Here is a 15,191-nt window from a genome sequence, read left to right as displayed (position 1 = left end):
TGCTGCTGAACCTTTTTTGATAGCTTGGCCTTTTGGAAATCGTTTTCTGATGCCAAGGCTGCCAGACTGGTCTATGTTATCAAAATATACGTGGGCTTCCCTGTTTTAATGTAGAGCACAGTAATGAAAATAATAGGATCTGTTTGCGTAGTAGAACAAAAGGGATTTTAACAATAATGTTTACTAACACTCCCAATTTTCAATACAGATTACTTATACTGAATTGTTCTGCAACAGTGTTTACTTACAGAAGTGGCTTTCTGTTCAGTTCGTATATTTAAAATCTGACTGTTGAGCTGTTCACATACTGAACATCTTTTTATCAACAAACTGAAATTGCTTGTTCAGGTCCGAGGGTTTTTAATGCGATCCATCACATCGTGGTTTTTCAGGCTGGGTTTGCTGGTACAGAATATCCATTCTAAATTGCCATTTGACGTTGGAAGCCTTGGAGAATAGTTACTTTGGGGAGCGACGCACTCTTTGCACAAAGAAAAGAGCTCTAATGAGCTACCGTTGTTTATTTTTCTATAATATAATTGATTGGGTTCAGTAAATAATGTAGCATCTGTTGTTATACTGTGTGGGGAAATGTCAAAACAGAAAGATAGTAAGCAGGTGGTTGAGAGTGGAGAGAGAGAAAATTAAAATAGAATCTATTTAAAATATAATCTCGTAGTAGATGGGCAAAAATGAACTCAAGTTCTATGTATAAATATTTATACTGAGATATAATTTGCTCAGAGGTTCGTGTGTAAGAAGTAGACTATCTAAAAGCCTTCATCATCTTGCTTCTGCCCAGTCCTTTCTCTAATGTAAATGTTCCTCCATTGATTTGTTACTAAATGACCTTGGGGAGGTTTTCAAAGGCACAAATAGCAACTGTGTATCTTGAAAGTTCCTCCAAAAGACAAAAAAATCTGTGCCTGGCAGCCTCTTCAGTTTGGAGGATTGCCTTTTGGGTGTATTTTGGGGGAGGCAGCGTGCTCATGCTGCTCCTTCCACTCATTGACGTCTCATTAACTGCTGCCTTAAGTGAGGTGGTACTGTAACAAAACTCCTTTCTGAGTATGATCTAATTTTTAACAGATGCCAGTGTCTCTCCATGAGTACTAACAGGGCTCAGTACCCTCAAAAATCAAGCCCAGCTCATTCAGTTTTATACTATTAGGCTTCAATTTTGTAAAAGAACTTCTGATCAAATTACTAGTGTTGTAGCTCCCAGAGGCAGAGGACAGAGAACAGAGGGCTTGGCTCCTGCACTTGGAAGTCCTGACATCAGTATACACAATGTTAGCAGAAAGACAATCACACACATTTTCTGACATGTAATGGCATTGCAATTTTGGGGCTGATTTCATGCAAATTTATTTTGCATAAAATATTTTTGAATAAAATGCTGATTTGATTCCAGAAAAGGAGCACACCTTAGGACCATATTCCTGCAAATAACAACAACTGCTTGCTTTAAATCTTTAAAGCTCCCATGTCTGTTCTCCCAGTTTTCTTCTCTGACCATTCCTGTTATTCCTGCTTTTGTGTGTACTCTATGTATCTAATGGACCTTCATGATATTTTTGGTAGTGTCTTTTAACAGCATTTTAATTTATCTATTGTAGATCTCCTGCGTATATTTCTTTTCACTCTGAACTGCTACTGTCTTGTCTTCGCTGCAGATGGTCAATTCCTCTGCTCAAGAGGAAGGCGATCTGATAATTGCATTTAAAGAAATACTTTTTCTGCCTTTTAATTTATACCCTTTAAGGAAGCAATTGGCCACAACAATTACTCTCTCGTTCAAATTTTTTCCAAGGCTTTCTGCCAAATGATTAAACAACTTATTCCCATTGTGCATTAACTGTAGACCTAATAATATGTGTTATAAAGAAGGATTTATTTTAATTAGTTGTCTGGTGGAGTGTTATTAAGGAATGAATAAAAATGATTTTGTCATTGAGCTATAAAGCCCAGCTATGGCTCTGGAGCACCATGGCACATCCTGAAGTTCTAGAAGAAACAAAAAGAAAAGCTTTCTGTCCTTTTCTTCTGTTACGTTGCAACCTAAATAGTTATTTTTCCTTCCTTAGGCTATCAGGCTCTCTCTTGAGCAATCTTTGCCTCCTGAACCAAAAGAGGAGAGCACTGAGTCCGTCAGTAAACTGCGTATTCGGACGCCCAGTGGAGAGTTCTTTGAGCGACGTTTCCTGGCCAGCAGCAAGCTGCAGGTTGTCTTTGATTTTGTAGCTTCCAAGGGATATCCTTGGGAAGAGTACAAGCTGCTGGGCACCTTTCCGAGGAGAGATGTGAGTAAATGTACTTTTCAGGAATACACACCACTCTTTTTCTTACTCCTGTATGTTAGATGACCAGTATGTTATAGCATAGAAGGAAAGACATGCCTGGATTTTAGAGTGCTGCCAAGCAAGCCAGGTGCTAACCTGCCAGTGCTATCATGCATTACATACAAAACTGCCCTGTGAAGTCTGTTTCCAGCAACGCTGTAAAAAATCCTCCCATTTCTGAAACAACCTGTGGGACATGTTCAGTGAAATCTGCCCAAATATGCTGAGCCAGCATCACTCACGTCCTGCTTTGAAGGAAGCCGCATCGATATGAATGCGCTGTTTAGGTCTGCTGTGGGCTGGTTCTTCTGATCTTCCTGGTTTTGCTGTTTTGACGCAATTTTATGTTAGGAGCAAGAAAGGCTTGGTGTCAAATAGTATACAGTCATGAGCTAATTAGTACATTCTAATAAATTATTCATCCAGCCATTACATAATACCAGTAAATAATCATTTCTGTCTCCCACCTCAAAATTCTAATGATGTACCTGCTGTGACCCATTTTCAAAATCAATACTGCTTACAAAACCCAATTAAATTCTGTCAATTTATCAACACCTATTTATATGCTGGTTACTAAGTTTCTTTGAAAATATGTTTTCTGCTCTCTGAGAAATTAACTTTTATTTGTTATTTAGCCATTGTTAGAGCAAAGGTGAAAGTCGGTGGCTCCAGCTGTGCACTTACCTGGGGCCCTGCTTAAAAGGTGAAGGTAACAGGCACTACAGAGATGACAGTGCAGAGCCAAGCAGTGATGTGTGAAAGTCAGCAGTTTTTTGGCCATATTGCCTCAGTGCTGCCAAGGATTGGGGGCAATTGTGGATCAGCCGGGGTTTTGTTTGCTCAGGGCATCTCCAGGTGACTGGTTAAGCCATTTCTCATGAAAGGAGCTCTGAAACTTGGTTGCTTTTCCATTTTGTTTCCCATCACAGCCCCTGGAGGAAGTTCACTAGGAATAAGGCTCTGATTAGCACATTTGCAGCACTGTTTTGTAACAGATACCTCTTGCTTCATCACCTTATTTGTGAGAACTCCAAAGGGGAAGAAAATAATGTCCTTAGCAAGTGTAAAGCCTTGAGAGTGAATGCAATTTCTGACCCATTTTTGGCATAAGTCTGTGAACAGGACTGTGGTGCTTACAGCTTTTCTTCCACCTTGTCTTATATTGAGAATCCTAATCACTCAGTCTGAAAAGCAGCATTTAAGGAATCTCATTAATCACTAATTAACTTTAATCCTTAAGCATGTAATATCATTTCCAGTGGAACCAAAGACTAAAAGAGTCACCTGTGTTTCCAGAATTACTGATTTTTCAGTTAACTTGACAGAAGGAAACCAATCTTGTACGGTCTAAATGGTTTGATGCATTTAAAATATTTTGCAAGTCATACCTCCCTGCCTGTAACAGATTTATGTATTAGTATGTATTTAATATAAAAACCCTACAAGTCTCTTTTTACATTTCTTTTGCATTTTAAACTGGCTGTTCCTGCACATAATGCATCATAATCATTATTAATTTTAGTCCTCTGTAAAAAAACTCAAAAATTGATCAGATGACTCCCATAAGAACAAGTTTTAAAAGGAGTAGAGAAGAAATAAGACCACTAAATTAGAACAGGCTGATATTTCAGTACATTTGTGAAACTGTCAGGGTGAAATCACTGAGGCCAAGAAAGGAGAATTTAATTCCAGGATATGGAGCTGTTGGTCTGTCGTGTGGGAAGCAAAGACCCTGTGATCTTTTTTTCTGTGATTCCAGCCTAATAATGCCATGTATGAGGAGTCACATAAATGATTCATGGCGATTGACTCAGCGGCCGTGTATGAATCTGGTTGCCATTGTGACCACCAAAGCTACAACAGAGAAAATAAAATCCCCAGGGATTTGCTAACCACTGAGAACTATAAACGACATTTGCCACGTTCCCTAGGTTTTGAAAGTTGGAAGTGTGCAACTCCACAGACAGGTATAAAAAAAAAAGAAGTCACTGATGAGTGTCTTGGAATTACAGTACAAGTATATGTTCATTGCCTAGGGTTCTTGGTACATGATCTCTTAAAAATACACCATAAGTTGTCAAGACCGTTCTGCTTTATGATATATGTCACAAACGTCCATTGAAAAATGTGCAACAGGAACAGGGCACTTGGGACACTTGTGCTTCAGAAAACAATAGCATTTAAAATATGTTTCTATTGAAGCAATACATAACATTTTTGAAAAAATAAGTTTGAAAGTAGCAGAATTACTTTGCTGGAATCTTTTGCTGCAATAAAATGAAAATATGTCTTCTCAAGTTAATATTTTTTCTTTCATCCTGATCTGTGTTACAATAGCATACACACCCCCAAAAGTGTTTCTGGTTTATTGAAACAAGGGGATTATCTTCCATCAGATCAACATTTTCTTGTGTTAAACTTGTTAGAGCATTTTTCACTGCTTTTCAAAGCTATCGGTTCTGATACAGTGTTGTTGAAGTATTTTTACCTCTCTGGTAAATAAAAATTCATTAGTTCTTGGTTCTATGTTCCAGTTGCTTACACAGATATCCTCAGCCAACTTAAAGTTGGTATCTTAACCCTACTGTAAATACAAAATTCTACACATGAGTAAATACACAGATTAACCTTTTCCAGACACTACTTGATTCGAAAGCAGCGGTGACATTCCGAAGCAGTTAAGCACATGCAGTGACTTGTTATTGGGTCTTTGTCACCAACTGTGTTGTTCTTCCTGCTAGCACTGAAGTTAGATGTTAACCACCCTCAGTACCTGAAGCAAGGGTGGGCCTGGGCCAACAGGTAACTGGCACCTCCAATTGGACGACGTTGGGCAATCACGTCTTTCAGAGTGAAAAGCTGTAGTAAAAGTTCTTTGCTTTAATTCTTAAGTGCACCTGCAAAGACTGCGTGGAACCAGTCACCTTTATGCTCAATCTTCTCAGTCAACCTTCTCATTATTTTTTTCTGAGTCCCTTTCTCACACAAACCTTCCCAAACACTAATTTTGGTAGTCTGCTTGATCTGCCAGCCTCCAGATCCAGCTTCTCCCAGTACCTTGGAGACTTCCTGGACGATCAGTTCCTCCCTTCTTTCTGTGGTAGAGACCTGCAGAAGTTGTCCTGAAACTCTTTAACGTCTTATGGAGTGGGTAGTTCACCACACTACAGGCAAGAAGCTGCAACGTGCCAGGTCTATATGAAACTACAGGAGGAAGACACAGAACAAATTTCCCCAAGCTGGGCTTCAGCCATCCTACTAGAGTTAATGATATATGTTTGTGACTGTTCTATGGTATCTCTCAGAAAGGGAGGTCCTGGCATGCCTTCTGTTTTGAAAGACTGAATTTATTAATTTCTTCTGAAAAATCAGAAGAATTTTTCAGATCGTTACAGAATTATAGATTCTATAGAATAATTACATAGAATTATATATTAATGTAGAATAATTCAATTCTAGATTTGCAATTATGCAACCTATAATTTCTTTTGCTTATTTCTCCTTAAGGTGGAGCATTAGTTATGTATTTGAGAGTATGCCTTTTGCAGACATGGTATTAGAGACTTAAGCTCTTTATTTACTATATCTGGAAGCCCTGGTAAGCCAAGACTTCTACAGTATTTCACATTTCATTTTTCTGAGCCACAGCTTAGGATCAGGTGGCAGTTTAGTCACTTAAGGTTATTTAAATGCATCTAAAATGTTGCTTAATAATTCAAAACCAGTTTGCTCTGTTTAGAGTATTAAGATTTTTTAAATCCTTTTAATTAACCAATTTCAGCGGCAGTTTAAATAAACAGAAACAAAAAATCTGTCCCCCTTGAAAGGGCAGAAAACAAATGTACCTCAAACTGCATGTCAATTTAAATTAGGTATGATCAAGATTTCAGTCAGTTTAGGGCCAGACCATTCTCAGATGTAATATGGAAGTATAAAGGAAGATATTCCTTCAGACACAACTGTGGTCATTCATTCCTGGGCTCTGGCAGAAGTAATCCTCTTAGATACCAATGGTGGTGAAAGTAACTCCACAGGATAGCAAGTTTAGCTGCAGCACTCAGCACACAGAGCCACCTGAGCAGGTAACCACCCTCTGGTGTTCTCAGAAGGGTAACATTAGAGGATGACCCCTATATTGCTATGGCAAGTAGTTTGGCAATTTTTTTTGTCAGCTCTAGAAGCCATTCTCTGTGAGAATTATTTTGCATTTCCCCCAGTGTAAACTACTTCCTTCAGTAACCTACTTTTAACTCATTAGGTGGTGTTTAAACTCCTTAAATAGTTCATGAAAGTGTTATATGTTCAGAACCATCTCTAGCTTTTAACATTCTTTTCCCCTAATCATCATCTTAATAGAAAGATGGAAGAAAAACGTTATTGTGAGAAAGGATTCATGTGGTGTCATGGTTATTCCTAGTAGCACTTCTAGTAACTTCCCATAAATCAGGAAAGTAGCTTGAATATCTTACGGCCAAGGAAGATTTTGGATGAATTAAGTATTTTTTTCTGATATATTAAAAAAATTCAAGAATGTTTTTGTGAGTTCAGGGCAAACTTAACACGTTATCCATGTCATTTTTTCCAGTCGTTTCAGTTACTGATATATATATTTCCTACTACATCAAATAGTACTCATCTGCTTTAATTCCTGTAATGTAATTTTTTTCAGGTCAATAAAGATCTGATGGTGGTATGTGTTTATCAGTTCTGATCTAGCTTACACAAGGCCACAGCCACCTACAAAGGTAGACGTCCCTCCTCTTGCCATTTACAAGTGTCATTAAGTCAATACTACCTGCCCTTGTCTTTCCTCTGTTTTCAGGATACATTGTTATTTTATTTATTCAAGCAGTTAAGTTTATTTTAGTTAAGACACTGAGAAGTTGTCTAAGCAAACGGGCCATACCAGACTAGCATATTCCCATGCCTCGTTCAGAAGCATGATTTCTGATTGTTCTTCCTGAATTGTGACAGCAGAGCAGTTGGACTGATCCACCTTGAGTGCAAGAGGAATGGGCCACGGACCATTGCAGCCAGAATGCCAAAGCATTTGCAACCCTTGGGTTTTGTTGCTTTTAATAAGTTTCTTGCTCACAAAGAATAGTATCACAGTCTTTTGCTCAGCACCTGCCAAGGGAGTTGGTGATACTCTTGCTCTGCTGAAGTGAGTGGCAGTACTTGAGAGAATGTTGAGTAGATTTTGCCTCTTGAAATGTGATGCTTACTTTTATGGAGATATAGTTTCAACAGAGGTAGTAAAAGATTCTGTAAGAGTTACAGAAAGATTTTTTTATAATGTTTCCTTCCAAGAAAGACAGACTTCATCTGTCTTTTCAGACCTGGTGTCTTTGCTTAAGTAACTGTGATATCCAAAGAGAAAGATAAAAACCCTTAATGTATCAAGTCACTGAAAGGAGGTGGAAGGAATGTTTTCCTCATCTCACAGGTGTAAGCTTATTCCAAAAAGAAACAGAATTGCATTCTATAGATCAGTGTAGTTTCTGATCACTTGCAACATCTGTCTTTGAATAGGGGGAATGTTTAACTAATTTCAGGAAATAGGTGTGCATTGCATTTCAGATGAGTTGTGTTACTTAAGACTCACTAAATGTAAGCAAGCATTCACCACAACACTGAACGCTCAATGTGGTGTGTGAACTCGCCGTTGAGTCATTAGTTAACCCGGTGACTAATGCTGACCATGTGATTAATATATTCCACCCAAGCACATCCCTCAGACCAAAAGTGTTCTTTTATTCAGCACTGCCCCATTTTACAAAACATTTATTTCAGAAGAGGCATTATTGTGCACAGGAAGATGCCTTAGTTAAGCCACAGAGCTTGGCTGTTGTGTGTGGCATTATCCAGAGTAAACTGGGCCTACGATATTTTTTACTTAAGGCAATATTCTTCCCCAGAATTCATGCTTAATATCAATTTTGTGGGCTTTTTTCCTCGCATAGGAAGAAACCATAATGATAAAATACCAATCAAGAGGCTTTGTAACAGTATGATATTAAGAATGCTGCATCTGGTTACCAGAAAATTTAATGATCTCCTGCTGTTTTGGTAATTGCATAAGTAATACATCAGGCTAAATCACCAAAGCAGTCTTAGGCACACTTTTTATCCCCTTTACCTACCTACCAATCACAAGGTTATACTGTAGATAGCATTGTGGTATCTGAACATCTTAATCCTTTGAACTTGTGATAAAAGTCCTTTTGTATTGTTTTTCCATGCAGTTATAATTAAGTGCGTATGAATCCAGACCTGGGTCATTCTCCTGTCTGTTCCCAAAACACAGAGCAAAGTTCTTGCAGTTCCTTCGCAACATTGAATATATTTATACGTTTTCGGACTTCCAGGAGATGTGGCTGCCTGCTTCCTTTCAGCCACAGTGAAAGCTGTAGTATTTCTGGGGACGTGATCTTTCTTCTCTGTAGCTAGCATGTTTTAAAGTAATTAAATACATGAATAATCGTTAGCTCAATGTATGCATGCTGGCAGCAGTGCCTGCAAGTAATGGGCTGTTTGGCTCCTTGGCACAGCAGAAAGGATGCTTAACATACAGATTCACTCATCTGTGATGCCAGTACTTAAATCTTTTTCTCAACTGTGCAAAAAACCTGAAAGTAAGTAGTGTGAAGGAGCAGGTGATGGAGCTCTTCTGCCTGCAGCTCCTTAGGAAAAGAGCAATTCCAGGGTATTCTGTTGGGTTTACTTTTTCCAAGAAACCACACAGAATTCATAAATAGATCAAAGATTTCAAGCAAAAAAGAAGGAAGGGAGGCAAGCAGAAAATCTGAGGAGAGCTTTAAAGCACCTTCCTCTTCCCTCAGAATCTGAAGTCTTCCAGTCTCAGAGCTGTTGGCACTGTGGAGACCAACATTATCTTGTTCAGAACGTGCAGATAACTCCTCTCACTGACACCAGCTTTGACTTCTTAGTCTCAATGTCCGAGGCAACTTCTGTAATACTTAACAAAAACGATATAACTGAAAGAGACTCTAATTAATTGCAATACTTTTGTGTTTTCACTTATGCCAAAATGAAAAAGTTTATTTATTATTTTGTAGTTGAAAATGAGCTTTTAGAAATGCTACAGGAAGATGCAGCCTTTTTGTAGTGAGTTTTCAGTGAGATTAATTCTTAGAAATAAATGCAAATGAGATATTCAGTCATGTTAGTAGCTGGATCTGTTTTGGCCATGATCACTAAAGAGAATTCCTGCCAATATGCTTAGTGTTTTTAAAAGCAGAAGGCACAGTTGCTTTCTTAATTTACTGTGCAAAAGTTCAGTAATGCAAGTCAGGTTTATAAGCCTTCACTGTCTGGAATCTCTGCAACAACTTCTTTTCTGATACAAATTGTGTTCAGTCAACAAAAATTTACACTGTAAAAACTGGTGGCACCTCAGGCATCTCCAGGAGCAGCACAGCTTCTCTAAGGAATAATGGAAAGCTCAAAGTAGATACCACAAGATCACAATTTTCTGTTTTATCAACTTCTGTTACTTTGCTTAGTAAATGTACTTTTTAAGTAGGCCTCTTCTAAAATACTCTTTTGAGAAAATCGTTTCAGAGGAGTGAGATAATAAGAGTGTAACGTATCTGGATTAAAGCTTTGTACTTGAAACGAGTCTAGAATTCTTCTACTATGACATATTTTTCCTTATTTTTGACATCTTCTGTCAATTCGGATGTAAATTATCTCCAGGTTTATTCAACTAAACCAAATCTAATTGCATATATTTCTACAAAGTAATCCTGCATTCCTTTGTTGCTCAAGTTGAGCGTATTATTTGTATGACCCATAGATATTTCAATAGGTAGAAAGGATTCGCTGCATTTGTTTGTGTGTCGTTCTGAAAATATAGTTTTTTAAACAGATCTGGGACTCTACCAGGTGTGCCTTTAAGTAATTTCTATTGCAGTTATACTTTAGGAGGATTAGGAAAGAGAGTAAAAGAACTCTTTGTCCGTTAGATTCATTAAATGTATTCATGCGTGTGTAAGTGGTATAGAGGCTGTGCTGCTCAGGAATCAGATCCTTGTCCTAGGGTGCAGAAAAAGGTGAAGGGTGTGATATTTACTGCTTGTGTAAGTGTCATAGTAATTGTGTGTTTGATTTTATATTTTTAAATTACCTTCCTGGGCATTAAGCCATTTTTTTTTCAGTATTTATCTTTTCCCTGCAGAGTTAGGGAGGGTAAGGAGCCACACCTTTGAAGTGCTAAAAGTACAGCTGTTCAGGATGTGAACATGTAATAGTACAGATAGGTCAGCAAAGGTGAAGACACAAATAATACAAAAACTAGTCTAGAAGGAAAAAGACTTTGCTATAAAAATGTGTTAAAAAAAGAGTTAACTTTGCTATCTTTTGGTTTTGTGCTGTCTTAAATGTTTCATAGTGACACAGAAACAGTACTTAGTTGAAATGATTACCACAGAATTCATTTTTAAAAATACCTGTTAAAATAATAAATTTCCTGTGCACCAAGCCAACATTGGTTATATAGCAAAGCTCTTTGAAAGATCAAGTCTTAGCTCCAGTGCATCATAGCAGCAGTTTTGGTGTCACTTGAGTTACACTCTCTTAGCAGCTGAACATGGTGTCCTTCCTCTACCACCCTCGTCACTGGAGAAACTTGGAGCAGCTTAGAGTCTCTTTTTAAGGGGTTTTAGTTTACATTTCATTACAATATAAAGTACTTAGCAAAACCACAAAATATAAATTAAAAACACATTCACCTCATCAGCTGGTATCACCATGTGATGTGTGAGTGGACAATTAAGTGTGCGTACATACAACTAGTAGAAAAGTCAATTATTGTAGGACATGAAAATATAGAGAAACACTGTGCTTTTAGTATTTGTTCAGGCTTGTAACAAATGCTGAATGCTTAACTTGGTGAGTTTTGCAACCTTAATCAAGAAAGTGTTGATTTCACCCCATGGGTATCTGTGAATCTCATTGAGTTCAACAGGATTGAATCAGATTCAGTATATAAACACATGCTTAAATGATTTCCTGTGTAATTGCTAGCAACATAGAAGAAATCTTTAAATGATGAAGGTATAGAGGTTTGGGACAATGTAATTTAGATAGCGTGCAGGGCTGTGCCATTCAATGACATCTGAGCAAATACTGTCAGCACTGAAGTGGACTCAGAATTTATCCTAATGGTAATGAAACAAGGTACACAGATTTAAAAGTGAAGGTATTTTATACTTTGCATTATGAAATAATCCACATAAATTTAAGAATAATATTAATTAGAACACCACATTGGACACACCTTTGTGGGCAACAGCTCTTCCAGGGTCCTTTGATCTCTATTATGTATGATTCTTTAGTTTCCAATCCTTTTTTAAAATACTGTAAGCTACAAAGCATCTTAGATCTTTATATATCGTATATTTACAAGAGAGTCCATTTATTTTAGTAGGAGGTGTGTTCACTAATAAGGGTTCTATTCTTTGTAGTAAACAGCATATTTACAAACCACAAATAACAAAGTAGAAGCTGCAGAAGGGTTATGGTGTGATAATTAAGTACAATGGCGACCCATATGAACAGAAAATGCCAAGGAGCTAAAACAAAGCGTCAACAGCTTTGTTTGTTGACAGATGTAGGAGCCATATTGTTAGTTAATTGGGTAATGGTGTAAACATTTGCAAACTCTTCTGTCCCTCAGTGAATTAAGCAGCATACTGAAATTATGGTGAAAAGCTGCACAGTCCTTTTGCTGCAGAGACTCCACGATGTTTTTAGTTCACCTTCTAAGTATGAAGACATTGAGGAAGGGACATCGTGTTTTGCTATTATGGAAGGTACATGCAGTTTGCAAACCTTAAGAGTGTAGGCTAGGATATGTATCTTGACTTATGCTCAAGATTTACAATTACAAGACAATTACAAGTGAATAATAAGTTTCCATGGTGGTTACAGTCAGGAAGATTGTTTTCATTGCCTTGGCCTGCTTTTCAGATCTATTTGTTTTTCCAGCTGTAGAAGAGACTTGGGTTTTTAAGCTTTTCTTAAAAAAAAAAAAAAAGTTGTAGGGTTTGAAAATAGAGAGGTCTAATTAGCTACTGGCATAAACTGAAAAGAAGGAAAATTGCCTCCCTCAGGTGAGCAATAACTGATATGCTGCGAACTGCAGAGATCCCTATTTACCCCCCTGCCTTTCTGTGCCTCTGTGCAACAGTGCACTGTAGCAGAATACCAAAGCATTGAAAAGTGCAACAAGCTACTTAATTAGCATACTTCTGTAATCACAAACTTAAATGCAGTATTTTGGCTGGTTTTTACGTAACAGGTTTGCTTTCTCAGATAATAACCTTTCAATAATTTAAGCAGCATCTGTGCAGTAATGCATAATTGGACTGCAGATAATAGGAATCTAAAATTGAGTCTGGTTTTTATAAATTATTTTTCTCTTCAGACATTTAGCAGTAGCTCACTGTGGTACATGAAATTTAAGAAAATATGTTCCTGCTTTGGGAATCAAACCAATGCATCTGTTTGGTTTTTTTTTTAAAATTCTGTTGCAGTCATAGAGCTGAAATTACATTTATTTTAATGGACTTAGGAAGTGATAAGCTTTTAATATTTGTTTAAATAATGAAGTTTCTGTAATTATCCAATAAAACAATAGAAATACAAATACATTTTAAGTCTGCCTGATTTAGCTGAGGAGGAGAGAAAGAGGAGCAATACTGGGTTTGTTAATTGGTAACAGGATTAGGGAGTTATGTTTTTAAGAAAAAAATACATTAGCATTCCTTATTAATTCACAGTATTTGGCTTGCTTGACACTTCATGTTTTCAAAAAATAATTTTAGAAAGCAGAGGCATGATATGATCATAGATAAATTACACTTAACTTCAAAAAAATGTCTGTCAGTGTGCATTTGCATTTATATCTATAGTATAAGACAAATAATCTGTTATTCACAAGGAAACTTCTGGTAATTAGTGTGCTCATAAAACAAAATAAACTAAACCAGAATTGCCAGGGTAAATAAGTTTAAAAATGGAAATAAAATATTTCAGAAAATTATAAGATTAAAAAAGAAATAACGATCATCTTTCTGTACAAAGCTTTGCAGTAGTCTTATGAAGGGTGTCACAGCATTGGCATGTAAACCTGAATGTCTGAAGGGCACTAGGACCTTTTTCACCATTATTTTGTCTACATAAATAATGATAATATGTAATATTTACAGTTAAATCTTATTGTAATTGAAGAGATTTATCCTATAGCCAACAGTCTAGCTTCTAAATAGAATCCTCAACACAAAAGTTTCCTACTGACTATAAACTGAGAATTGCCTCAAGTGAAAGTCAGTAATGGGATAGTCAGGATGTTGAGCAGCTTGCAGGGTTTGGTGCCAAGATCCAAATGCTGAAGAATTTTGTCAACAGTGGTGAAGACAGTGCCAGTATCATCATTTTCCAAATTATTGGAATTACCCTGTATGCACACCTCCACAAGCGATTTCCTAAATACCTTTACAAAAGTATTGACTGGACTTGTGTGTTCACCAGTAAAACTCACTAGGATGACAGAAAAATAAGCACACAAATACAAATGAACAGTTTTTTCCCAGCCTAGGTTCCCTGAGGTAGCTGGTAAGCACCAACATAAGTGAAAGCTGGGTGCTTCACCAGGCAACTTGGAGCAAGAAAGGGAGCAGGAAAAGAAAGGCAGAGTAAGTTGCCCCTTTCAGTGGAGAGATCACATTGGATTGGCTATGCTGCTTGCACCGTCAGTTTGATTGAAATTTTAGGATGCTTATCTGGGAGTGCAGTTTTATTTTTCATCTTAACTCATGCATTTTAGTAATCCTCCCAAAAGATCTTAACTTCGATCAAACAAGATATATTCATACATTGATTTATGGTAGAAAACCAGACCTCCTTGGAATTAATATCGTAGATTCTGGTTAGTATTATTCTGTTTATTGTTGTTACAAAATAATAATAGTAACACACAAAATACAATATGTATTTCTTACTCTGCATCCTGGGAATTCATGCTCAAAACTTCAGTTATCACTGACAGGCTTGAAAGTGTCCCTGGTGAAAATCTGCCCTGTGAAGATGAACAGTTCAAAAAAGTCTACTTACACAAAACCTTCTCATTCTTCTCTTGGCAGGTGACCCAGCTGGATCCAAATAAATCATTACTGGAGGTAAAACTGTATCCTCAAGAAACCCTTTTCCTAGAGGCAAAAGAATAGATCATGCCCCATTGTAGGACTGATCATCCTGGGCAAGCCAGAGGCACTGCATTGAAAGGAAGACTTCTATCAACGCCACCTTGTACTAGCATCCAACTCAATTCAATGTCACAACTTTGCCTCTTGCAAGAATCCTGAAAAATTGAAAAAAACCCATAGCTACTTAGTTTCACATACATGAGTATATGTTTCCAACCTCATTTAAATGAGCAGAGGATAAAGTTCTGCTACGAACACTGAACATTATGACTCTGTTGCTCACTTATCATCCAGCTTTTGTTATAATTAATGCACTGTTAAAATGTGAGTGATTGTTAAGTAGAATTTTTACTCCTCAAATGCCCCTTTTTCACCAAGAAATCTTGGACATTTCTGCCTGTACTTTTGACACTAGAATGCTGTATATTTGATATCTCGCTGAGCCAGTGCTCTCATATATATGCATTTTATTTCTGTGTTTGAATTTCTACTTTGTCAACTAATTTAAAAAGGCAGAAAAAAAAATTAACGGGACATTCTCAGCCATGGAAATTTAACAGTATTATAGTAGAAAGCGTATAATTTTTGTTAGTACTTTCTGACTTCTTTGATAAGA

At 37.2% G+C, this 15,191-nt stretch overlaps 1 protein-coding gene across 1 annotated transcript in view; it reads left to right on the top strand.

Annotated features, from left to right (window-relative positions):
- The window catches only part of FAF1 (Fas (TNFRSF6) associated factor 1), a gene marked incomplete at its 5' end in the record, with an annotated part of 58,455 nt that extends 43,565 nt beyond the window's left edge, over positions 1-14,890 (top strand). The window contains 2 exons of the mRNA XM_008943896.1: positions 2,088-2,303; positions 14,513-14,890. Coding sequence (XP_008942144.1) covers positions 2,088-2,303; positions 14,513-14,596 — 300 coding nt within the window. The remainder of the gene's footprint in view (positions 1-2,087; positions 2,304-14,512) is intronic.
- Between the last annotated feature and the right edge of the window lie 301 nt (positions 14,891-15,191).

The sequence above is a fragment of the Merops nubicus genome, unplaced genomic scaffold (assembly GCF_000691845.1).
Source record: "Merops nubicus isolate BGI_N331 unplaced genomic scaffold, ASM69184v1 scaffold14667, whole genome shotgun sequence".
Taxonomy (NCBI): Eukaryota; Metazoa; Chordata; class Aves; order Coraciiformes; family Meropidae; genus Merops; species Merops nubicus.
Note: the sequence above shows the minus strand (reverse complement) of the source record. Positions and strands in the feature narration are given on the sequence as shown.